Source organism: Canis lupus, chromosome 37, assembly GCF_003254725.2.
Source record: "Canis lupus dingo isolate Sandy chromosome 37, ASM325472v2, whole genome shotgun sequence".
Lineage (NCBI taxonomy): Eukaryota > Metazoa > Chordata > Mammalia > Carnivora > Canidae > Canis > Canis lupus.
In genome coordinates this window covers 21,275,872-21,303,335 of record NC_064279.1, presented here as the reverse complement: position 1 = coordinate 21,303,335, position 27,464 = coordinate 21,275,872, and the positions used below count along the sequence as shown (strand labels likewise).

Below are 27,464 nucleotides of genomic sequence, written 5' to 3'. Positions count from 1 at the left end.
AAAGGTGAGAAGGTAAAGGTCATGGACCTTTTCTTTTTTTTAAATGAGTGACTGCTAAAACCATTGTCAAAATTATGATCTATCTCTAGAAAATGGTTGGTATCACTTGATATAGATTTTGTATAATTGTGAGATAATAAAAAATATATATTGGTCTTTGTCCCTGGTTCCTGGCTCCTAAAGCCCTTGAAAATTCCTAAGTGATAAGAAAACTAGAAGCATCTTTTGCTCTAATATTTGGTCTTCAACCCCAGTTCCTGACACTAGGAACACATGTTCCTGGGTGATAGCAATATTTTATTCTAATGAGGCAACTCTGGGCCCCTGGATGGCTCCTGGATGAGGGCCAACCCATAATTAGGAGTTTGGGATGTTCAGCCTCATCCCCTATTCTATCGAGAAGGGAGAGGGGCTGAATATGGGGTTAATGATGAGTCATGCCTACATGGTGAAGCCACATAAAATCTCAAAAGCTTAGGGTTCAGAGAGCTCCCAAGTTGGTGAACACCTCCCCATGCTGGGAAAAGTGATACACCCCAAATCCATGGGGACAGAATCTTTTCTCAGGACTCTCCCAGAGCCAGCCCTATATATATCTCTTCATCTGGATGTTTATATTTGTATCTTTTATCATATCCTTTAATAAACTGCTAAATATAAGTATTTCCCTGAGTTCTATAAGCTGTTCTAGCAAATTAATTGAACCTGAGCCAGTCAGTCAAAGTACATGTAAACAATCTGGGCTTGTGACTGGTATCTGAAGTGGGGAGTGGGGTAGATGTGGGAACTGAGGGAAAATTAGTCTTGTAGGGCTAAAACCTTATCCTGTGGAATCTGATATATCTTCAAATAGGGAGTATCAGAATTGAGTTGAAGTGGGACACGCATCTGGTAGCACAGAGAATTGCCTGCTGTGTGGAAAACCTCTACACAATTTGTGGCCAGAAGTTGTCAGAAGTGAAGTGTTCTCTATAAAGGTAAAGGAGGCACTTGGGGAAGAAACACACAGTAGCGAAGAAATACATGGTAGAAAAAATTGGATTTTTTCCTACATAGGAAGGAAAAACAGAGTTTTTCCTAAAAAATAAAAAACTTCCATTCCAATTTTACTTATGTTTTTTAACTAATTATCTTAATTTTACTAATTACAGTATTAAATGTATATTTTAACTGCTTTAAATAATTTTTGACAATGCAGAATGTAAGTGAAGGTATACTTGTATCCACCAGGTTTGGTAAGATCATGATATTTCTTAATTCCTTAAACTACTGGGGTAAAATAATCTAAAAAAAAATGCCTTTTTAAGTCTTAAGTCTCATATGACTAAATTCTTCGATAAACTCAGAAAACTGCCATCCAGGAATAGAGTATTCCTTACCAAAAATTATAAAATTTGTTCTATCATCAGTAATTTCCTAATGGAAGTGATATAATTTAGCCCCTTTTCTTAGATCTTTAAGCTATTTATTATTAACATTTAGAATTTATAACATCCTGAGTTATTTATTTACAAATAATAATTCACTTAAACATTATAGCAGCCCTTTGGGATGGGATAAAATAATAATTCTTATTTTTTTAGACTAGAATTAGAGGTTAAATCATTTGTCCAAGGTCATAGGGCTACTGCAAAGAAATAGAAATAAATAGGTTAAGCAACTTGCTCAAAGTCACAGGGTAGGTGTGTACTAGAATCACAATCTGAACAAAGCTAGCACTAGCCTTTGTACTCTTAACCACTAACCTGTACTATGTCCCTAAATTTATGCGTTTTAACCACAAAAAGTTTCACACAAATCATGAATACAGGTGAAACAAAGACACAGCAATCAATGAAGAGTAAGGTGCCAAACATTCTGAAATCTCAGATTCCTTCACTGTAAAACAGGTAAATAACAAGTGCCATATTAAGGAATTTTAATGTGGATCAACTGAGACAATAAGCCTCTACTACAGTGATTGGCTCAACTCCTCAATAGATGTTCAGTTTGAGTATTGTTGTATGGGCCGCATCCAAGACTTAAGAACAAATGTTAGCTGATCTACAGTAAAGAAAGACTAGTTCATAAACCATTATATTATTTAGCCTATTATTTGAAAGTTTAAACTTCAAACTAAATGACTTTGCAGTAGGTAATCAATGAAAACCAAATTACTGTGGTTCCTTGTATAAAGGAGGTAAAACTTCTAAAATGCAAAAAAAAAAAAAAAGTATTTTACTTACTATGTACTACTCCAGGGTAAATAAAAAACCACTCCAGAAATACCCAGCAGAACAAAAATAAATTCACATAACTCTTAAATCATGTATAGCTTAAGACTGTATTTCATTTGGATTAATTCAGTACACTTAAATCTGTGAGTTAATGATTTTCATCATTTTTCTCTTTTTGGTTTCTTTTTAAAAAGAAAAATAGTTACATTCAAGATAGCTAGCAACAAAAATTGACATCAAGAATATTAGTTTCCCAGAATAACAAGGATTTAGTATAATCAATCCAATATCTATTTTCAATATGTACCAAAATAATACAAATAAATGTAAATTTTCTACCAAGCACAAAAGGAAAAAAATATATGTTATGTACTAGACAACTAGATTTAACTGTACTGCGGTACACTCTTCCCAAAAGAAAAAAAAAAAAAACTCTCAAAATTACCCCGAGAAATTGTGATAGAGTCATTTATCGATCATTCTTCCTCTTTAAATATACAGAACATTTGGCTCCCTCTGGAGAATTGCTGGCGTTATTATAGCAGTTTCTGACTATTTTAAATAAAAGGATATTAGGAAGAAAAGATGGAAAATTTTACAAGTAGATGTAATTTTTTGTTTCACCAAGTGATATGTTTGTTATTTGTATTTCCAGAAGCATAAACGTAAACCAAATACAGATAAATTCTTTCTATTCCTAGAACATAATTTCACATGCAGTTAATATCAGTTCAAGAAATGTTCAATATTATTAGTAAATCAAGATAAGTATTATTCAACTTACCATCAATTTGTTAGACCCCTTGAGAAATCTTTGATATGAGTCTGGTTTAATACAATAGAATTAAAATGATAAAACCTACACAATGGCAATGGCAGTTGTAAGAACTGTCTCATATACCACAAGTTTGAAAATTTTAATCTAGAACTCATATTGGGATCAGAAATTTAGTTACTTTTTTCCTTTGGAAAAGATCTCTCCCTATCCTCCCCAGAATTATTGTATATTTATAAAGAAAAAGCCTTCATTCTATATCATAAATCATACCTCTCTCATTATGCTTGACACACACTGTTTAAACATACCTTCCCTTCCTCCCAGCTCCACCATAATTTCCAGACATTGTTCTAATGTGATCAGGAACTACTGACTGTTGGAAAGGCCCAAATCCTTACTTAGGCACTCAGTACCTTTTGGAGAAAATTTTCAGAGAGAACACTCAGAGTAAATTCAAGCTATTTAATCTCTATTCCCACATATGACAGCAGGACTCCTTTTGCCCTTCTCCCCACAATGCTGCCCTAATGCCTAAAATAACATCAATCCTCTACCATCCACTTCTTCCAGGCTCACAGTCAATAATTAGGCCCTAGGTCTTACTGCTGTAATGATAGAAACATGGAAATAAATCAATCTATCTCTCTGTCTCTCACCATTTCATCCCCAATGTTTAGAATAGAGTCTGATACATGGTAGAAATGTAGTATATAAGTATTGAAGGAATGAAGAAAATCAAGGCGGAAGGGCGTGTTTATCCCAACTGAGAACAACTTATTCTCCCTTCACATATAGCACCACATTTTAGCAATGTGACCCAATCATGTCCTTCACCTTGACTAAATCATTTCACCTCCTCCTCAGTAATGATCTCATTGAAAAAAGAGGAGGATTTTGACTATATTGTTACTATTGCCTGTCCCATATCTAAGACATTCATATATTGGCAATACCCAGAATGCCTAATTTTCCTTCTCACATATTCTTTATCAGTTGAAAAGTCCTTAGTACATGGAATCATTTAAGAACAGGCAATATATTCTAAATTTATATTTGTTGTTCGATTTTCTCATGAAAGCATTCTTCAGATTGTCAGGAATACCCTCATTCCTCAAATGGATAAAAATCTGGAAAACCAGGTTGGACATCTAAGGAATAGATCTGGGAGATGACGGAGCGAACACACAGGTTCTGGGTCACAAAGGTCAGGGTTAAAATTTACTCAGCTGTCAGATTTCAGAAGCAAATCAAGGAGGCCAAGTATGTGAGGGAAAAGTAGAAGAGTCAAGAATCCAGTGAGTGTGTTAGGAATACTTTTTAAAAATCAGATGTTTGGGAACTGGGAAGAGAAAGTACATATGAGGATGAGGGGCTGACTATTGAGGAGACAGGCACGCAAGAGCAAGGAAACCAGTGTCGGGCAAATAAAGCAAGCTGTATTAAAGAAGCCTCTTTTGTACCTCCCACCAAATGTGAGAGAACTGGGCTGTGAGTGCATGACCAAATTCACTCTAGGAACTGTGAGAGTTGCAAACAGCTGCTCTGTTTGCACAGAGTATGATTGTAAGTAGGAAACTTGGATCACAGGCATTCACAGAAATCACTGGACAGTCAAGCAAAATTAAATTTAAAGGACAAGGTGACATCAGGTGCTACCTAGATTATAAGTGGATAAGATATTTTTAAAAGTTAGCTAGAGATTTACGACCGCACATAATATTTTCACTCAAATCCATGAACTCATTCCTTCAACACATACTATGCACCTCCTACATGTCAGGTGTTATTCACAATGAGACATGATCTATGCCCTCAAGAGTCCTTGATGAGAGATTGGGAGACAGAGACACATAATGGGATTCAACAGGACATATGTGCCTTTATATTCTATATCTAGTGCCAAGAGAGCAGAAAGGAGGTTTGATTTATAGAAAATGATTTTTTTTAGGTTGCTTGAGTATTTGCAAATAGTGAAAATTAAGTACATATATTCCAGACAAAGGAATGTGAGCCAAGACATGAACATGTGAAAAGTTTCCACTGAGTGTAGAACATAGTGGTATAGAGGCAAGGGGCACAACAGAGCTAGAAAAATAGGCTGGAGCTAGATTGGGAAGACCCAAGTGTGTCTTGAGGTCTTAAAATACAATTCAAGATCTTAAAGCAGAAATAAAATATGTCATTTTAGAAAGATTATTACAATGGCAGTAGAGGGAGATAAGTTCTACCTGGAGGGACAATTAGAGGCAGAGACTAATAGGAAGCTGTTAGAGGAGCTTAGTGATAGATGATGGGCTTTGACCAAATGAATGGCTGCTAAACTCATTTTGGATATAGAATACACAGTCTTAAGTGACTGACTGAATATAATAGTAAGTGGTAAAAAGGACTCAAGATTCACAGATCATCTTAAGTGACTATATAGATGGCAATGTCACTAACCAAAATGGGAGAAAGAAGAAGGTGGTGCTGGAGAGGAAGGGGATGATGGTGGAAAAGGGAATTAGCTTGGAGTCTTGCTAAATTCAAGGTACTTACAAGACATGCAAGTTGGAATGTCCTATTTTATGAGGTACTCTGAATTACGTCATTGCTTTGAGATCATGTCAGTAAAGTTGAATTCAGGACATAAATATTGTTCAATATGTTGGGTGTATAAATCTAATAAAAAGTTATATTATTTGCTCTTAGATTATAAAACACCTTTGATATAAAAAAGTAATAAATACAAAATGAATATGATGATAACAAGCTAGTCATGGTCATATTAAATTGCTGAAATTGTTTAAGATTTAAACCCATCAGCACAAGCACTAATGTTTATGACCCATTCACCATACAATTGTGAATAGCAAGAAAAAATAAATTATTAGATACCATTCCACATGCAACAACTTTACCAAGTATTAAAGATAAGGTCTTGGCAAGTTTAAGTGAGGCAATCCACCAGTAATGAAAGAAACTGCTGGAACCACTGACTACTCATACTTCATCAAGTCTTGCCACCTCTATGTAAACTGAATTATGAGTTTAAGTATGTATATACAGTTTGAAATACTAAATAAAATGCTAAAAATAAAGAGGTACATTGGTACTTGTTCTAAACCACCTTCCCTGACATTCTCCATATCTTTTATTTTTAATTTTTATTTCCCTTTCTATCATACAGTAGGTAATAGGCAATACCAGCATTTAGCTAAGCAAGACAGTGAAGTGAGAGATGGTTTCCATATTTACTGGAATATTATTACTGCAATGTCATTTCATGGAAATTTGACTTGCCTTATCATAATAATATATTCAAGAAAAAGTTTTATGCAAAAACTGAATGATTTGTCTGCTCCAAAAACTGAAACTATGTATGTCCTAAGGGAGACAGGCATAGTTTTATTTTTACCAACCTTAGTTAATAGGTGGGACTTTTATATATTGTTGGTACTACAAATAATTGCCATATATAATTATAATATGTCCAACAATGTCTTCTTGTAAGTCACTGTGGTTATTACTATGGATCTATGTAATTAAAACAGAATGAAAAACTATTATTGCCCCAGAAGGGCAACTGTCTTCTCTCTGAATCTACAAAACATTGGAACTGAAAATGCTTTGTGCACCATCCGTAACCAATGAAAAGACCTTTCCATAATTTTAGCTGTAAGTTGACCCAAAAAACAAATCAGAACACCTTCTGGAAGATGACAGCTGTTCAACAAACCCAAAGTGTCTAAACAAAGTTAGTTTAAAGCTAAAGGCAGATACACTCAAGGGCACTGAAGACAATCTGAAATAAATTGAAAATCTAATCTCCTAATTAGATGATATGTTTATTCATGGAACACACCCAAAAAGATAAACAGGTCATTAAAATGTATGTTTACATTTACTGTAAATTCATGTACCTCTTCCTTCTTAAAAGGTAATGGCATAAATATTATCATTATTTAATGGAAGTTAACTGAATACCTTATTAAGTTGATAGGAAACTACAAAACTAGCAGGATATATGTTCATAGTATAAAAACTACTTTAAATTATTCTGTACACTACGTATAAGTAATGCTTACAGACATTTTTATCTGTATATAACCATTACCCTCCTAAGGAAAATTTTCTTGAAGCTTCAAGAAACTGCAAGTTCTTTGCTTATTTGGAGAATATAAACATCATAACAATTACAATATCATTTAAATTTATTATAAATATACATTATAAAATACCTGTTATATTTATAGGTATAAAAATAACTTCATATTTAATTTGCAAATTTACATCTTAAAACATAACTAGCAGTTTCTTATAAGCATATATAATTTATAGCCAAAACAATCAGAGAAATTAAGCTTTATGTTGACCCATGTTAAAAAATTATACTCCTAAATGCTCCTTTTTTGGCATTTAAAGTTACTTTATTTATTATCTTTATTTATTTATTTCTAGAGTTGGCTTCCATGAAAGTGCATGAACTAGTACTGACATGAACCTAACCACTTGCCAGGTCATACACACAGTTAGGATTATGTTCACAGCACACTTTAAGGGGCCTCATTCAAATCTAAACCTTCTTGGAAGTTTAATAGGCATCCCGAACATAATATACACAGCTCCAGATTCTAAAATTTCCCTTCCCTTAGCTTTGCCCATAAAATTAATGGCTACTGTACCTTCATTGGCTCTGACCAAAAACCTTGGACTCATCTCTAAAATCCTCTCTCACCCCCACATCTACCGTATAAGAAAACCCTGATGACTTTCTCATCAAAAAATAAAAATCTTTCACCATTTAGCCTCTACACCATTGTCATCCTAGCCCAGAAAATCTTCATAACTCTCCTGGGTTACTGAAATAGTTTCTAACTAGTTGTCCAGCTTCTATCCACCTTTAACCCTTTAGGACAGTCTAATTTCCACACAGCAGTCATAGTGATCTTATTATTATGTAGATCAAATCAATTAATTCTCAAAATCCTCCAATAGCTTTTCAGCATTCTCAGAATTAAATTCAATGTCCTCTTTACTACCATCTAAAAGGCCCCTAACTCAAACCCCTTTTGGTCCCCAAGTACCTAATTTCATTTTCTCCTCCTGTTTTCTAAGCTCACCTACTCTGTTTATTCTGGTCTCCTTGTTGGAATATTTTGGACATGCTCCCAGTATAAGGGTTTTGCATTTGCTGTTCCTCCAACTCTAATGTTAATCCTTAGTTCTCTTCATGTCTCACTTCCTCATCCATTTTAGGTTCCTATCGTATGAAATCTCAGAACAGCCCTGGATTCCCTCTTTAAACCTGAAGCCACCTTGCACTCCATTTCCTTGTGTCCTGCTGTTTTTCTCCAGCACTGATGGCCATCAACCACACCAAAGCATAGATGTGTTAATTATTGGTTTATTCCTTGTTCCTTACAGCAAATATAAGCTCCCTAGGAGCAGATTTCTGTGTTATTTAGTCAATAGCCCAGAATAGAATAGTGCCTGACAAATGCTCAAGAAATGTTTCTTGAATGAATGAGTAAATATAAGAGTACTACCAGGCTTTTAAATTTTTATTTCATTCACCTTATATAGCCTAACTCATCTATTTTTGCAGATATATAGTGCATTAAAGTAGTACCACAGACAAAGCTTGATGGAGGTTGGGAACTCACCAAGCAACAGATAACTCAAGAACACAAGCTCCTTCTAGCATGTGGCTCATCACTTTCAAAGTCCTTTAATTCTATCTTAGGAAAATGAGGATGGAGACAGAATAATACCAATGGAAGCCTTAGGGGTTGGTTCTAGAAGTGGTGTATACTGGTTTTTGTCAGAATTAGTATCACGCAACTTAGCTTAGTTCAGAAGACTGGGAGATACAATCTTCCAGGGCCCAAGGAAAAGAAAACTGGGTTGGTGAGTATCTAGCCCATCCCTGCTATACATAAACTAGAAAAACACTAACATTTCATGAACTTTTTTTTACTTTCATAAAACACTTTACAATTTATGCTGCATGGCATGCCTACAGAGAAACATGATGGAAATAAAGTAGAATGATGGGATTAAGCGTGACTGGGGGAGTGAAGAAAGAAGTATAAGCTACATTTTTCAAGAAATGCCTCTCTGGGTAGGTGATATTTGAACTGATATATCAGAGATGAGAAAACCAGACATGCAAAAATGAGAGATGTAACAACACAGGTAGAGGGAAGAGTTAGTATAAAGACCTGGGTCAGGAGTAAATGTGGCATATTTGCAAAGAGTGAAAGATTGAGGTAGCAGAGGGAACTGGGCAGGGAGTGTGAGGGACCATGTGGCCAGAGAGAGGTAGGCAGGAGACAACTTGCAGAACCTGGTATGCCACAGGATGAAGTTTGGATTTTTTTAAAACAACGGGGAAGACATATTGTATTTAAAGCAGGGAATCTAATGATCAGGTTTACATTTTAAAAAGATCTGTTTGGTTATTGTGAAGTGAGTGAATTATTACAGGGTAAGGTATGGTGAATTAGCAGACTTTTGCAGTAGTGTCAGAGATAGAAAAATGTAAATGCATTCTGGAGGAAGGCCTATCAGACTTACTAATAGATTTAATGCTGGGAAGTGCAGGGTGAGAGAATTAGCAATCCCAATGACACCTAGGCCTTTAACTTGAATATATTCACAGAAGTTTACAATTTGCTTTTACAAAAATGAGGAAGAGTAGAAGACCAGGTTTCCTGACAGGAAAAAAAAAAAAAAAAAAAAACAGAATTCTTTGTAGGCATGACAATTTGGAGACATTTCTTAGATACACAAGTTCAGAAGAGAAGTCAATGATAGAGATATCACCATGAGGATTATTACCATATGGAGAGTATTTATAGCTTGAGGATGGGAGAGGCCACCTGGGGAAGTATAGCAATGAGAAGAAAAAGTAATAGGGCTGAGCCAGGAAGGAGTGGAGGGAAACAGAATCTATCAACCAGAAGTCTGGCAAAAGAGGAACAGCCCCCTGAGGATGCTGAGCAGGACAGCTTGAGAGTCAGCAGGAAACCAGAACCATACTAATAATGGGAGTCAGGAAGGGAAAAACAGGCATGGTAGGTTGTACTGACCGACCTAAGAGGTAAAGAAAATGTTTGAGCGGCACTGGTGGTGGGCACTGAAAGACCAAATGACTGAAAGGGCAGAGGAAAGAAGGGAAATTCCACTGAAGAGGAAAACAGAAAGAACATGTAGAGGATGCTAGTTTCATCAGCACTTCAGCCAAACTTTTTTGATAAAAATGAGCAGAGTAGCTCCTGAGGAAACAGCATAGGTATGGTGGGTTGTTTGTTGTTGGCTCAAGACAAAAAAAGTATTTTTTAACTAATGGGAGTTACTGAAGGACATTTTCTATGCTGATAGGAACCATCCTGTTGAAAGTAGGAAAAAGATATCTATCTAAATCAGAGTTTAAAAACTCCCTTACCTAATCTGACTTAAAATCCTTCTGGTTCTTCAACCTACGAAACTTCACTCTATAAAAATGCAAATTAGTAAGACATTAAGAATTTTTAGGGGATCCCTGGGTGGCTCAACGGTTTAGCACCTGCCTTCAGCCCAGGGCATGATCCTGGAGTCCCAGGATCGAGTCCCACATAGGACTCCCTGCATGGAGCCTGCTTCTCCCTCTGCCTGTGTCTCTGACTCTCTCTCTCTCTCTCTCTCTGTGTCTCTTATGAATAAAGAAATAAAATCTTTTTTTAAAAAAAAAAGAATTTTTAAATTATCTGGAATTTAAAATGCATTTATTTTATTTTGACCTTGTTAGAAAAACATAGTAAAAATACATTTTAAGAAATCTGTTTTTCCAAGGAAAGAACATATAATTAACAAATTCTGCATATAAACACAATCTAATTATTTTAATATTTAAGTTTAAAGCAATTAAAAGGGGGGGAAGGATATTGGCCAAAATCATACATTATATAGTTGTATGTTACTGCCAAATCTGTATGCCTGATTGTAAAAATAGACACTATTTCCTCAGTACTTTTCTTTAAAGTAATGCATGTCTTATTCACTGGGGATTTGCTTTTGAGTTAACCAGATCTGATACAAATTCTTTCTCTGTGACTCTCAAAATGTCTGAGCCTCATTTGTAAGTGTACATATGTGTGTATGTGACAGAGAGGGACAGAGAAGGGGAGAGAAACAGAGAGAGAGAGAAATGGGAAAATATTAAATACCCTAGAGAAATACAAGGGTTAAAGATAGCGTATATAAAGCAGAATTCTGGCATTTATAGATGCTTATTTTTATTATTGATACATTTTTATTATCATTATTATTGTTTTTTTGATAAAGTTAAGGAATCTATATAACACAAGAAGAACATAATTTCTCTTGATGGTAACTGACAAACAAAAACAAATTGTTACTCATAAAACAAAAAGCCTTTTCTTTATTACTAAAAGAAATATATACACGCATCAATAAACATTAAAAAAAACCATAAAGTACCAAACCTTTGTGTGTGTATGTGGGGTCAGGAAGTAATTTGGTTTTAAAATTAACAGAGAATATGGAATTGAGCAACACTGAGAATTTACAACTGAATTTTATATTATGGCTAGTGAAGGATGTAGTATAGAATGAGAGTATAGAGAAAGAAGTAAAATAAGAGCGGGAGGAGAAACAAGCATGTGACAATGAAGAACCCGTGGTATAAGGAAGTAGCAACTGAGACAAATTGGAAATGAGCAAGACAGGCAAGAAAAGGCTCAGGTAAATAAGTCGTCCCAAAGTCACAGCTTAATCTTCCTTTGAGTTTTGTTACTCTAGAAGATTAGTGATTATTCTTTCCATTAGTGATTGATTTTTTTATATATATATTTTTTTTACTGCCTAACTTATAATGTTAGAGTCTTCTCTCCTAGTGGGCTAACTAGTGAAGATTGTGACAGAGAAATTATTCCCTGGATTACAGGAATAGTTACCAGGGCAGCTGTCTTTCCAAAGGCTGAAAATAAATTAAGTTGAAATCCAGAGTTTGACTTTTACTAAAAGTTAAACATACCCCCTTCCTCATCTTCTCTTCATTTTCATTTAATAGAAGTTTTTCCCTTAATCTCTACTTAATTGCTGAATTGACCAGCATTTCCTATTTTCTTTGTAAAATACATTAGTTGTGCTCATTGTACCTTGACTGCTCAGAGCTCTCAGAACACACCCAAGTAGACCAGCACAGGGTACTCCCCACCAGCTAAGGTCCATGATTACACAGTTCCAAGGAGTTTGTAAGTAACCCTCCTTATATCCCAGTTGTGCTTGCTATTGTAATCAAAGATTAATCAAGGTGACGCAATATGAGTGTGATAAGGAGAACCGCTGTCAATGAAAATTAAATTAATGCTACAGAAAGATGAGAGGATCATCTTCCGAGTGTCTCAAGTTCTTGTTTCAGATTAAGGAAATCACAAAATTGAAACTGTAAATGATACATTATTGGTATACCTTATGCAAGAAATATGGCATAGAATTCCAATCCGCAATCACTTAATCAAAGAAAATGCCACGGCCTTACATCAAAAGGCTGCCATCTGCATGCAAATGAACTGTTTTAAGTCAAAATAGAATACTTAAGGTATGAATGTGTCATTTTTATGGCTTCCTTTACCAAAAGACCCTTTCGGTTCATTAACTTACTGGTTTTGATCAGAGCAGATAAGATCATATCTGCTGTATTCTTAAGTAAGATACCACAGACAATAAATATTCTTGCTACATGGAAATAGACAAATAAAGTATAGAAATAAGTAACATATCCAGTCATTACAAGCAAAGTTTGCAAATGAAAAAAAAATACCACAGGTTAATGTATATAAGTTATTAGAGTTGGAAAAAAAAAAGTTATTAGAGTTGGTTAACATTTTATTCTGAGACATTTGTCCTCATTAAGTACAATAGGAGCAATTACATTATGTTGCCACATATTTTTTTATAAATCTAAAATTTCTTGAATATTGATGACATAAGCTTGGGAATATATGAACAAATGTAAGAAAATAATATTACTTACACCATAATCAAAATGATAGATCCATGATCATATATAAAAGATGACCACTTATTAAAATTTTAATATACCACAGATGGAATACTATACCATATGATTGTCTATATTAATATTTTTCTTGAAAACTGAATAATAGTATAAATTTTATAAGACTTAAGTTTCATATTAATATAAATAGGCAGATTCATAAAATAATGCATTTTAACAAATCCCAAGTAATAAGTTTTGTCTTTAAACTGATGTGATTGTGCCTCATGATACTATAATCCTCAAGACAAACAAAATAAATGATTTGTTAATGAGGAAAAAACATACATTGGTAAAATTGTAAGTAAAATAATCAAATGAAATGCATAGTTGCTGAGATCTTATCTTTAATAAGAGAAATTGTACAAACCTCTCTAGAAAAGATTTATGCTTCATTTTATGCCTGAACTACAACCTCTACAATAAATATGCACAATAGTGCACTTAGTCTGCACTGCCACCAAGTGCCAAAACCAATTAGTTTTAAGATTCTTGCAGCAGCTATATGCAGTTTCTTTTGCTGTTATGAGTAGCAATTTGGAGACAGGCTAAGAGCAAACCACTCCAACCATGAATGGCTACAAGAGCAACACAATTTAGACATGACAATAAAATCTCAAAAGCATTAATAAAACATCAAGAATCCTACCAGCTCACTGGAAGTTCATGAAGTCTAAAAATGCTATTCAGCTTGTAGTCAAATTTTGCTGGACAAATATTTTCTTTATGTAAATACAGGTTTGGATTAGGTTGCATATCTGTGGGAAATTCTGAATCCTGGAGGAAAAAGAAAAAGCAAGAGATATGTGTAAATGGCCATATTACTGTACACATTGATACCATCTTATTTAATCTTAAATTACAACATAAATATTACCATTATATTCCCTTAGGAGTTACCTTAAGTCCTTCACTTCCTATTTTGGTCTTGAGAAAACATGCCAAAAAGATAAAATGTTAAATAAGGCAAGTACCTATTTGCATAAGTTTACATGGAAAAAATATTTAAAAACATTCCCTAATAAATTATAAATGAAGCACAATACACTATTGCCTTATATTATTGGTCATTGTTCTTTTTCAATAAGTTCCCATCCCCAATAGTAATGTCAGCAAAATCCGTGATTATTCTTATACTTCTTTTGTCCTCTCTACGTGATGAATCAAAAACACTTCCCATGGGAAACAGAATAGTAACATAAATTATTGGATTAATTATGATTTTCTTCTCAAGCCTCAGGACACAAGGCTAATTTAAAAGCACTTACTAAAGGTAAAACATTTCTGTCATAATCATTTTATTTTTTTTGTCATAATCATTTTAAATCTCACATACATTAGAATCCATGTCTGTCAAGCAACTGAAACTGGAGATCAAAGATCATGTTATAGTCCAGGAGAAAGTAGCCTCTCCTCAGTGGAAGAAAGATATGCTATAAACAGGCACTTAATTAACATTTAGCAACAGATGGATTAATTGCTCAACTCTACAAAAAAAAAAGGAAGTAATCAATCCACTTATACTTAAAGCCTTAAAATTACCTTTAGAGAGGGAGGTATGTCATTTTTGTATTCATTCATTTATTCAAAAATATTTATAAGTGTTACTTTATCCCAAACATTATTCTAGGCATGGGGAACCCACCAGTGAACAAAACAGATGAAAAGTCTTGCCCTTGTGAAGGTTATATTAGAGTTGGAAAATGATAAAACCAATTTTTATGAATGAAGTATTTTTCTGATTAAGAAATACATGTTCATATCGAAATATCATGTATTCCATATGCTACAAAGAAAAAAATTAAAAGAAATCTTATTTTCACCACACATATAATTACTATTAGCACTTTGATGTAACAATTTGTCTATCGATTTTTACAAAGTTGAGACCATATTCTATTATCCACCCTTCATTTTTCACTTTACATTATATCACTATACTTTCACTTTAGTCTATTTTGAAAGAATAAAAATCATATTTTATTTAACATTCAGCTATATTTGTTTTCCTTATAATTATCAATACTATGAACAGACTTTTCTGTTTATAGATCAGCACCTCACTGATTAAATCCTTAAAACACAGGTCTAAAAGTGTAAAGAGGGCGCCTGGTTGGCTCAGTCAGGTAAGCATCTGCCTTCTGCCCAGGTCTTGATCCCAGGGTCCTGGAACGGAGTTTAGAGTCCCGTTTCCTGCTCAGCAGGGAATCTGCTTCTCCTTCTCCCTCTGTCCCTCCCTCTTGCTTGTGCTCTCTCTCTCTCAAATAAAATCTTTTAAAAATAAAAGTGTAAATAATTTGAAAATATTTAACAAAAACATGATACCTCTCCACAGATTGCTCTTCAGAAATGTTACATGAATTTCTATACTGCCTGTCATATAATGCTGTGTGCAATTCACCACAATTTTGTTAATGCTATATACACATAAATACACACGCTTAGATTTAAAATAATACATTCAGGGATGGAATAAATGGGTAATGGGTGTTAAGGAGAGCACTTGTGATGAGCATTGGGTGTTGTATATAAGTGATAAATCACGAAATTCTGCTCCTGAAACCAATATTATACTATATGTTAATTAACTAGAATTTAAATAAAACCTCGAAACAAAAGAAATAAGTTAAATAAGAGAATACATTCAGTAAACTATTTCTTTGACTAATAGTTATTAAATGTCTATTTCATGACAGGCACTGGTTTTAACTCTTATGTCCTTGAACAAAATAGACAAAATTCCCTTCCTTGTGAAGACTGCATTCTAGCAGGACACCATAGACAATAAAAATAATAAGCATGTAAATCATATCTATAAGGAAAAAGGCTTAGGAAAAATTGTTGCTAATTCATATAAAAAAACTACGATATTGACATTCCTTAAATTAATCAATTAGGTTTAATCTTTGTTTATTTTTTTTTTAGTTCCTTTTTTTTTAAATGTAGGTTTATGCCTTTTGTCCATTTTACTATTGTTGTGATAATTCACTTTAATAATGTTGCTTGGGTTGGAAATGGAGGGACGGTAAACCATTATGCTGGAAAATATAGCAAGGTGAATCAGAATCCAGTCTTATATAATTTTTTTTACTACATGGAAAAATCTAGAACCATAAACTTATTATCTACAGCAATTTTTACAAGCACTATTAAACCAATCATTATATAAAACTAAAACAATGAGACATTTAATAAAACCTAATCAACTAGGCTTAATAAAACCAAATCAGCTACAGCCTCTTTGGTGTAGCTGGGAAGAATACAGGAAATTATAATAATACCTGAACAACTATTTAAAGGAAGATTTAAAGAGCAGTGAAAGCCTAGAAACAGCAATCCTATCTAAACATAAATGCACTCACAGAGGCAAAATGTCAGACTCCTCCTATCACCCAGCATGTATACTGAACTATTCCAGGAAACAAAAGCAAATAAATGAGCAGGCAGGTCGGTGAGGCAAATGCAGGATACATAAATAAGGACTGTGCATCGAGAATAGAGGGAGTAAAATAAATTTTAAAACTATTCTTTCAAGCTACATATCACTATCATTTCTCTGTATTGACAAGGTACAACTGGAGGGCAAAGCTAAGCTCTCAGTAATATGCTTTGATAGGTCAGTCGTCCTTTACTCTGCCTACTTGTTGAAATCATCAGGCAGTTTTTAAAAACACCAGTATCACTGGATCTCTCCTCAGATCAATTAGGTAATAATTTCCCAAGGTAAGGCTCTAACATTGGTATTTATTTTAAAGTTCCCCACATGAAATAAAAGTCAGGGTTGAAAATCATGGCTGTCCCTAGCGACTGAGTTCCACCACATACAAGAGTATGTGACTTTAGTCAAGCTGCTTAACAAACTTTTTAGGATGCGTTCTCTCATCTGTAAAATACAACCAAAATCACACCTGATTAAAAGGCTGCTCTGAGGATTAAGGGAGATAATCTCTTTAAAGTGGTAATCACATGCTTAGCACCTAATAAATCCTTAATAGTCATTAGCTATTTCTGGGGATATTTTTATTATTGCTGCAATTAGTGGCACACGTTAATTTCAACCAGTTAGTAAATTCATTATGAATTATATCAATCTATTTATTTATTATAAAATATTTTATCTAACTCAAATTTCAGGTTTAATATTCTACTGGGATATTGATTAAGGCAGATTTTAGTTTGATCCCACCTGTCAGAATCCCAATCCCACATGGACTTAATTATTGATTATCTCTGTTTGTCCCAGGATCAATAATAAAAGGAACTTACTGGTCAGCCAGTAGGAATCAAATATAGTTTTATTGCTTATGCTCAAAGGATGAAAAAGCTGATGGGTAACTCTTAGTATTTCAGTGATGTATCAGTTAGGCATCTTCTGAATCTATCCTGATTAGGAAGCCAAACTATCTACTTGGTCTCCTTCCACAGGAATCTCTTGCGTACCTATGTGTCTTCCAGGCCCTGTGTCCATTCAACCCATATCTGCTTCTCTATCTTGTTCTTTGCTTTCCATTGATCTGACATTCAAGGGAATTGCCAGTTTTGAACCTGAAGTTCAAGATTATTCACTCAACATTTGAATGTTTGTTCAATGTAGAATGATATCAGGTATCATTGATGATGCTAGTTACCGGATCAAAAGCACAAGTGGAATCCACTCCTTCCATTGAAGGCTTCACAGTCTCACAAAGGAACAGCATAAATGAAAAACTACATCACTGAGAAAAGCAAGAATAGAAATATGCAGAAGATAATAAAATGAAAAAATAAGCAATGAATCTATTGGAATGAAGTACATACACAATCAATATCACTAATTGCAGATATCATTATCTTGACAAATGATGGTGATAGATATAGATAAGCAGGCAGATAGATGATGTGTATGAAGCCAACAGGGTAAAGGAACAATAATAAGGCCATAGTACTATGAAGGTAGTATAAATTATAAAATTTAGTAAGTTTCATATATGCAATGAATAAACAGAAGATATAAAAGAAAAATATTCCATTAAATCTAGCAACAAGACATAAAATATCTAATAGAACATTAAGAAAGGTACTGGGTCTAAAGAAATAAAAATACACTTTATTCAGAGACACAAAGCAGGATATGATTTAATATAGATATTCCATGGACTCAGATAAAAATTGTGTTGGCAAACTTCTTAAAAAGTTTAATTTAAATATTTAATTTAATTCAAATAAAAACTTCAGTGTGACTTTTGAGGAAACTTAGAAAATTATTCTAAAATTAATCTGAAATAATAAGTCAAACCAAATTACTTTGAAGTTTATACCAACTCCATTTTACAGTTGAGAAAACAAACTCATAGTAATTTATCCAAATCGAAACAACAAATCTAAGAGACTCCAAAATCTAATGATTTTCCCTATATAAAATGATGACTAAACAAAAATGGAGTATTTCTTTAATCATTCAATTATCAAGCTGAATAAAAACAAGTTTTAACAAGATAATTATGTCAACTATTGTCCAAGGATTGGAAAAAGACTCTCACTTGGGGGTGAATACAAACTAATTTAACTTTTTCAAAGGGCAAATTGGAAATATCTACTGAAATAAAAATTGAGTTGTCAGTTCCACAGCTAGGCATTGACCTTATGGATATCCTCACAAAGGTTTACCAAATTACAAATGAAAGTTTTCTTTTTTCTTTTTAAAATTTATTTTTGTTGTTAATGCTTTTGTTTTCTGATCTGTAGCATTTTTTATAATATTAGGTATTTAAAACACCCTAGTTGTACATCAGTATACTGATTTAATATATTATTTTTAATTATAGTGTTATTCTTGTATACTATATAAGACAGAATGAGGTACTTGCAGGATTGGTATAACCCTAGTGCACCAGTATGATCCTGCTGATTGTTAAAATATACTGAAAGATATCCATACTACTTGGAAACAACTGATACCCTGAACGTGTCCTCCATGTTCTTCTCCCCCCACCAACCTTAGCCACTTCTTTGGATACTAACCTTTGCCCCCAACTTAATCACCATCATGTTCTAATTATTAAATTCCTAGCACAACTGGGCCTCCAAGACCTTTCACCCATTCCACATCCAGCATCCATTCTGATTGGTCAGTACCCATGTTATAATGGTTGTTAAATATTTTGACTACCACTCTAAATTTATATATGTATTTATAGAGAATTAGCTCTATGATAGATTATTAACTTATAAAAGAAATGTACATATCATATAAATAAAACCATCTCATTTTTATTAAATAAAAAGAATCTACATAGGTAAGCACTAATGTATGTATAAAACACTTTGAGAGAAACTGAACAGTGGTCACCAATAGATGTAATAAATGGAGGTCAGAACAAAGGGAAGAGAATCATTTACTTTTAATATTATATCTTTCTTTACTGTTTACATTAATTTTTTAAAAAATTTAAAGGTAAGGGTAGCCCGGGGGGCTCAGCAGTTTAGCACCGCTGTCAGCCCAGGGCCGGATTCCTGGAGACCCAGGATCGAGTCCCACATCAGGCTCCCTGCATGGAGCCTGCTTCTCTCTCTGCCGATGTCTCTCTCTCTCTCTCTCTGTCTGTCTCTCATGAATAAATAAATAAAAATCTTAAAAAAAATTAAAGGTAAAAGAATGTTTTAAGATAGACACAGTATTAAATAAACATCACATTAGAACAGATTCTAATGTATTTTTTCTCTTGTTTAGAATCCCCATGTGGAGAGGCATTTATGAGAAATGAAGTTTTGTTCAGGCTTCTGTGCCTTCATTATTTCATTTATCACTCAAGTAGTCCATGCCTGCTGACAAACGTCACACATCACCATCTAGTAATGACTGACAGCTGACATTATCAGCAAGACCTCATTGAGCTAATTGATATTCACAGTTTAAGTATGAAAATAGAAGTTAGTCAAGGAAAACCTTCCTTACTCAGGGATTTGATCAATTTCTTGACCTTTATATTTGTTTTTATTATTGTGGCCTTAGGTTGTAGGGAAGAGGATTATACCTGTAAAATGCTGTTTTCACATGTACTTAAACATTTTTGAACTAATATCCTATGTTTCTAATTATTTTTTAAAGTTTCTACTCTATCAAGCAAAACAGTTTTAATGTATGCTAAAGTTATCACTAAGTTCTTTACTTGGACACATATCAAATTAGAACAGTGTAAAGATCATGTCACCTTTTCTTCTGAATAGCATGGTAATCATTATGAACACTACCACTGAGTAATACAACTTTGCCTACTTTTTAGTTTTCTGTCATATAGCTATAATAATTACAGTAATTCCTGCCCTTTTCTTAATCTCCTTTTCCTGCTGTTTCTAATCTGCTTATAGGCCCCCAAATACCACAACTAAGTCTATTATGAACACTATTAAGAACATTATCTTAACTATGCCAATAAGGTTCTGTATTAGGACCTTCTTCCCACAAGTATGGTAGTTTTCAATGCAGGTCATTGTCTCTGGTGAGATTCGCACGTTGTTGGCTTCCTTTGAGCGTAAGTCTACATTTTTTGATGACCAAATCTCCAGAGAAGACTCAAAATGAATTATGCAATAAAACTTGCTGTGAAAACTAGTTTTAACAATTTGAGAAGAAAATATAGAACATTGTCTCTTATCCTGCTCCCAAATTAATTCCAGATGGACTATACAGTTCAATGTTTAAAAAAAGAAGTCATAAAATCCACAAAAAGGACATACAAGTAATGTTTATATGTTCTGGGAATACAGAAGCCCTTTCTAAGCATAATATTAAGGAAAAAATTGTGAAGTAAAAGATAGTTATATTTGATTAAGTAGTTTTTAAAATTTCTATATTTTTTAATTTTTATATTTAAAACCAATTATAAAAACTAAACTATTTTGAAGAAAAATGGATAGAAATTATGAATACACATGTCACCCAAAAAGTAATCAGGAAACATGTAAAAAGATTTCAGTCTCACTAATAATTAAATACTAATTAATTAAAATAACAAATGAGGTGTTATTCATTTGCAAATTGGTAAATTATATATATTAAATAAGATTAGTGCATTGGTGCAGTTATTCTCATATACTGAAAGTAGGTTCAAGAAATTTGGCCATGTGTATCAAACATAATTTAAAAATGACCAAATACCTTTTACCACTAAGTCTATTTCTAAAAATATATTCTAAGAAAATATTCAAACCAATGTGCTAGGATAAATACATGAAGATATCTATGAACCATTATTTAATATAATGAAGCACTTGAAACACCTAACTTCTAATAAATATGAACTGCAGAATACCAAGCATCCAGGTGACAGGATACTATGTACTTAAAAATTGTATTCCAAAGAGTATGGATAAACATAGAAAAGTATCCATGTAATTTAGAGAGCATATGTATATCAATACATATAAATGTACAACTAGAAGAAAATGTGTCAGAATATTAATAGTAGCTAAGTCTTTATGCTTTTTTATTTTGTATTAATTTCTGTGTTTTCAAACACAGCTGGGCTCTTATCCTTCTATTTCTCTGGAAGCCACCCTGGTAATTCCCATAGTCCCCAAAAGCCTAAAAAAGATGCTAATCAAAATCCAAGGAGGATTCAAGGAGGTCACAGGGTCATTCATATAGTATATAGTTATTGCTTATATGTAGCTATTAAAATATAGCTTCTTATTTTCCCAATAGTTTTACAACAGGTCAGTTTATTATTATAAGAAAATAGTTATAACATCTTTTTAAATTCTATTTGACACAAAAAATAAGCAGTTAATTGAAAGATGACAAAAATTAATGAATTGGACATTTGCCAGTAAGAACATAATCTATTTAGGTTTGTAAAGTAAGATAATTCTCCACTAACAGTTTTATTTGAAAATGAATGAAGAATTTCTAAGCCCTTATTAATTCCCTTCACTTAGCCTCATGTAAACTAAAATTGATAGACATGGAAATTTCAATGACTTTTAGATTATATCCCTTTCACTATAATTTTCATTTAAAATAAACAATTGTGTAATCTCTATAAAGCAGAAACGAAGAATAAGTCTTAAAAAGGTTAAATTTGCCTGAAGATATATCTGACCAGCTAGAAATTGCTGAATTGGATGACTTGTCTAGTTCCATTCACTGCCTAATATATTCTCTAGTTGGCGGCCTTCCAAAATGAAGGATAAGTGTGCATTTTTGTAATTGAAATTGCAACACTTAGCTTAGCTATCTTATCCTGACTTTAATGTTGTTAAATTAATCATTATAATTTAATAAAAAAATATTGTCATCTAATTTTTCATTTTTATAAAGCTTGTTATGCAGTAATGCAAATACCTGAAAAGCATCAATAATATATTACATGTAAAATATTCCTAAACAATAAACTATAACCTTTGTTTAACACTATTACAATTATATAAAAGTGTTGCAAACTCAAAAATATTCAAAAGGAGGGTAAGGGAAATGGAGATACAGGTAGCACAAAGCCATGAAGGTTAAGAAAAGTGCACCATAATGATGACACAAGTGACCATCTGATGGTGCCAGATACTGAAGCAGCACTAGACAATGCTTTACGCAAATATCAATAAGTGGAGGAACTTTCGAACATGGTGGCTCTGTTTTTAAAAAATGACTAAATCATACTCTCACCTATTGGGCTAATGGCATTACTCGAGTAAATGTCAAGAGTTTTCTGAATTAAAAAAAAAAAGAAGTTTTCTGATTAGTTTTGTGGATAGAAAGTGTGGATAATTATTGACATCTCTCCTCACTAGTTTTATCTGCTTCCATTCCTCAAAGGCAATGCAAAATTTGTTTTAGTAAGCTAAAGTTATTTGCATTAGCAGCTAAAGAGGCATATCTAATACTTCCCCAACTGATTGGCATTGGTTTGTTTTACATGTCCAGGTATAAATGCAAGCCTGTGCCTAAAGTGATATTATTTTAGCTGTCTTAAGTTTTCTACGTGGATAATCTGCTTGTGGTTTGGTAACATAACATTATGAGGTTCCACAGTAAAATAACTAACCTCCACTTAATTACTCAATGTTCTTATAAATTCATATGATCTTCTATAATATTTAAGTTCTTTTTGTTAATATGTTTCAATGATTCTTCTTATATTTGTAATTTTTACATTAATTAATTAATTTATTAAAAGTTTTATTTATTTACTTATGAGAGACAGAGAGAGAGAGAGGCAGAGACACAGGCAGAGAAAGAAGCAGGCCTCATGCAGGGAGCCTGATGCAGGACTCGATCCCAGAACTCCAGGATCGTGCCCTGGGCCAAAGGGAGGCACTCAACCACTGAGCCACCTAGGCATCCCACATTTTTCTAATTTAAATTCAAATTGTAAACATATAACACTCAGGGCTTATCTTCGAATTTTAAATAAAGTTGCAGTTGTAACTATGTAGAGTAGGATCAGAATTCAAAAACCAGGCATCAAGAAGATAATTCAAATGAATTAATTAGGTGGGCATCGAAAGATTTATTTTATACATTTAATACACAAATTCCTCACTTCAACATACAAACATACTCTCCCTTCCTCTCTTTTAGTAAACATATAACTTTTTTGCTCTTCAATGATTCTGTTTCCTCTTTGGTTAAAGATATAATTAACTTTTAACCCTACTATAAGAAAAAAGCAGAAGTATGAAGATTAATTTCAATGCATTTCAGTCTCAATTTCCAGGAAGACAATTGGGCTGGTGATGACTGTGGACTCTGAGGAATGCATATATATTTTATGTGAACCACCATTGCCACTAAGTTCCAACCACTAGAAGGAATGCAGTATGAATGTAATCCCAATAGAAGATAGAACTTTTTTTAAAAAAGATCCAGATATTTGGGTTTTCCATTTAGTCATTCACCAAACTTGGACTGATAATCCTAATTTATCAGGCAGTATTCCAACTACCTGAAAAACATTAGCAAGCAAACAGAAAAACAAACTTTGTACCCCATACCCATATGAAGTTTTCAATATATTGGGGAGACATAAACAATAAACAATAAATAGATCACATAAAATCTTAGAATATAAAAACTGCTATGAAGAGAGAAAAAGAGAAGAGGAAAAGAGACTGGAGGACTATTGAGTGGGAAGGGAGTTTGTTTTGGCAAGTGGTTGTGAAATTTTACATTAAGTAGTCTGAGTAAGCCTAGGTGACAATCTAAGCATAGAGCTGAAGGCAGTGATGGAGTCAATAGTGAAACTATCTGGGAGGAGAGCATTCCAGGCAGAAGAAAAAGACAGTTCAAGGACTCAAAGGAGGGGGTGAACATGGCATGTTCCAACAAAAAGGAGGCCAATGTGGTTGGAAAGAAGAAAGGAGAAGAACACACTTTTAGATGAATTAGAATGAATTACAAATGTGGTAACTAATTTATATAATGTCTATTTAATCCTAAGAAATGTCAATATTGGGAAGGCCAAACAAAAATACATACATGAACTGCAATCTTCTATCGTTATCCCTGATTTATAACTTATTAAAAAAAATTTAGTTGCAATTACTTAAAACTATTGGTATAAATAAAGTTTCCTAAGAGTATTCAGAAAATGAGTGGGTAATAATAATCAAATGAATTCTTCCTAATAAAAGCTCTCCCCCTCCATGTACAGAATGGAAATCAAGCAAAACTTTTAAAACTGTCAAATAGTTTCTATTAATTCATTCAGAAAAAATGTATTACTGCAAAAATGGTGTGTTAGATGCATGGGGATACAGGGACATGGGATATAGTCCCTGATCTCAAGGAGCTTACAGGTACCTGAAGAGAAACTATTGTCAGTGAATGGTGATCCTTGGGGGTAGAGACAAGGGAGTAAATACTTTTATAAATACTAGCTACCATCACTTTCATGTTCACAGGCCCAAACAAGTCATGCTGCTGCTACTTTCTGTCAGTGAAAACAGTACTCATTATTATGATATTATAGAGTTTACAAAGTAATTTCACATGTATCATTGCACTGACATAGCTAGTGATATATTTTGCCATATGGCTAGACTTTAAACAACAAAATAGCTCAAATGGTTTGCTTATTAGAGTCAGGGTATCTTGACAGGAACTAACTTCGAAATAAAAAGTGTTCTCATTTGGTTTTCTTTAATCTTTATAAAACTGCTGATACAGAAATCCCACCCAACAAGTTATCTCCCCCACATATAATCTGGGTTTTATTTTATATCCACTTTCCAAGAAAGGCCTAGAATGGGATGCCAGTCAATTTCTAGGAATTGTTCTGAGGCTCTTTTATGGCTATGGGTGTCAATTATAAATGACTGAACATAAACTGTCCTGCTGAAATTAATTCCATATACTAGCTGCACAGTTGTATACATTGCTTGATGCAAAATTCTGCTTTTGACTGTAGGAATTCCATATGCCATCCCCAAAGTCTATCAATTCTTTAGAAGTGGTCTTGGAAACCATGGGATAACAAGTTGATCTGTTAAAATTTTCACAATAGAATGCCTTTGCCTCTTTTTCATTTGTTATAGACCTCACTATCAACACTTTAACAATCAGAATCTAAAGTTTTGAACATTTTTCAACTTTTACTAAAGCTTCGTTAATGACAGATGATCTAATATCAGTCATGAATTACTCTGGTCTCTACAGGCACTACTGAGTTTAATCATCAGAAGGCTGCATATGTAGACATGCCCTTTAAGCACGAAGTTTCTTCAAAGTCTATACTGCCCTTTTCTTTTCTCATTCCATACCTAATTCTGTAGCAATTTCATCCATACTTGAGGTTTACCATAATGTATTTGCTGATGTTACACATGCCTCACTGTCTAGCCCTAAACATTTTTTACTTCTTTCACTTAAATTGGTTTTACTTTTGAATTCATGATCATGATTAATGACAATACTTTTCACTTGTAAGCCTGAAATCTGGCATCATTCTTGTATTTCTCGAACCACATTTTAAAAATTCATTCCTTCTTTCATATTTTTTTGTTCCTTTCTTAGTATAAGTCTCTATCACTGTCCAGAAGAGTTCTTGCAGCCTCTCACATGTCTCTCAGCTGAAGGAAGCCCCCACACAAAATGGTATTACTAAAAGGCATATAAAATCATATACCATTCTCTGTGTATTACAATCAAATGACTCCCTACTGTCCACAGAGTAGAATTTCAACTCCTTTGATACAAGGCCATCTGTGGGGATAATCCCTGCCTGCCTCCCCAACCAACTTCACCTTCTACTGCTTTTCTAAATATACAGCCATGTCACATTGTATGTGCTGTCCCTGCTATCAACATAAATATGTACCTATTAGATAATATTGCAATTTTGTCACTGCACAGTCCTTCCATTCATCTATGAGGTATTAGAAGACAAGTATGGCAAATGATTCACTTTTGTCTCTCTGGCATAGAATCTTACACATAACAGGCACTCTGTAAATGTCTATTTAGTGAACAAATGACCTTCAAAAGTCGATGTATTGTTCATATCTCATTCATGGAATAGAGCCAATATATTTCTCGATGGTACAAATGATATAAAAATAACTTTATAATTTATATTGTTGTACATGGACTTACCTAGGAATTTTATTTTCCTAATTCAGTCACTAGGTGGTAAATCCTATATGAGACTAGCTACAGACATTAATCATTTTTGCACCTGGCATGATAACGAGGGTTAAAGATTTAGTGACTCTAAAAAATGCATCTACTGATTTACAGTGACTAACAGTAATACCATGTTAATATGATTTTTAAGCCATTATACATTTATATTTTAGTAATACCTTTCAGAGATTCTGATGTAACTTCTATCTTTTGACTTCTAGCTACATAAACATATGCCAAATTTATTATGCATTCATAATGAAGTTGAAGATTTGGTAGCAGTAACTCAAGATAATCTGTGCTTCAATGATTGCAAACATTTGTCTTCTGGTCAAAATTAGCTTAATCATTTTGCCAAAAGTTGTTTTACTCCTGTTTGAGTGTCCCTGCAACATTACAGGCACACACAAGGGTGTGAAGTGCACTTATCTACAGCCAGATGAATTTCAGCATAGTGAGACAACTAGGAAGGAACAGGATTCCTGATATGGAGCTATCCGACACGATAATTAGGCTTGTTTTAGGAATACAGACCAGTTAATTTCAAGCTGAAGGAAATTACAGGCTTGTAGACAGAAAATGGCATTTGAATAAGATAGTAGCAAAAAACATGCCTTAATCTAAAATAGAATTTTTGCTCTTAGAAAATCAAAATCTAGTTCTACAGGTATTTTTAGAGACAGAGTACAGTAATGAGAAATCCAAATGTAGGTGAAAACAAATAAATGGAGGTATAAGTAGGTAAGAATGGAAAGGCTGGAAAGATAATGACAAGACCATGAAAAAAAAACAGGAAGAACAGAGAATAACTTTTATAGACACTGGAGA

The 27,464-nt window shown here is 33.5% G+C and overlaps 1 protein-coding gene across 10 annotated transcripts in view; it reads right to left on the bottom strand.

The window, feature by feature from the left end:
* The window catches only part of SPAG16 (sperm associated antigen 16), a 916,366-nt gene that overhangs the window by 763,574 nt on the left and 125,328 nt on the right, over positions 1-27,464 (bottom strand). For all 10 annotated transcript variants that reach the window (XM_049106785.1, XM_049106782.1, XM_035710943.2 and 7 more), the window contains one exon: positions 13,689-13,816. In XM_049106785.1, coding sequence (XP_048962742.1) covers positions 13,689-13,816 — 128 coding nt within the window. The remainder of the gene's footprint in view (positions 1-13,688; positions 13,817-27,464) is intronic.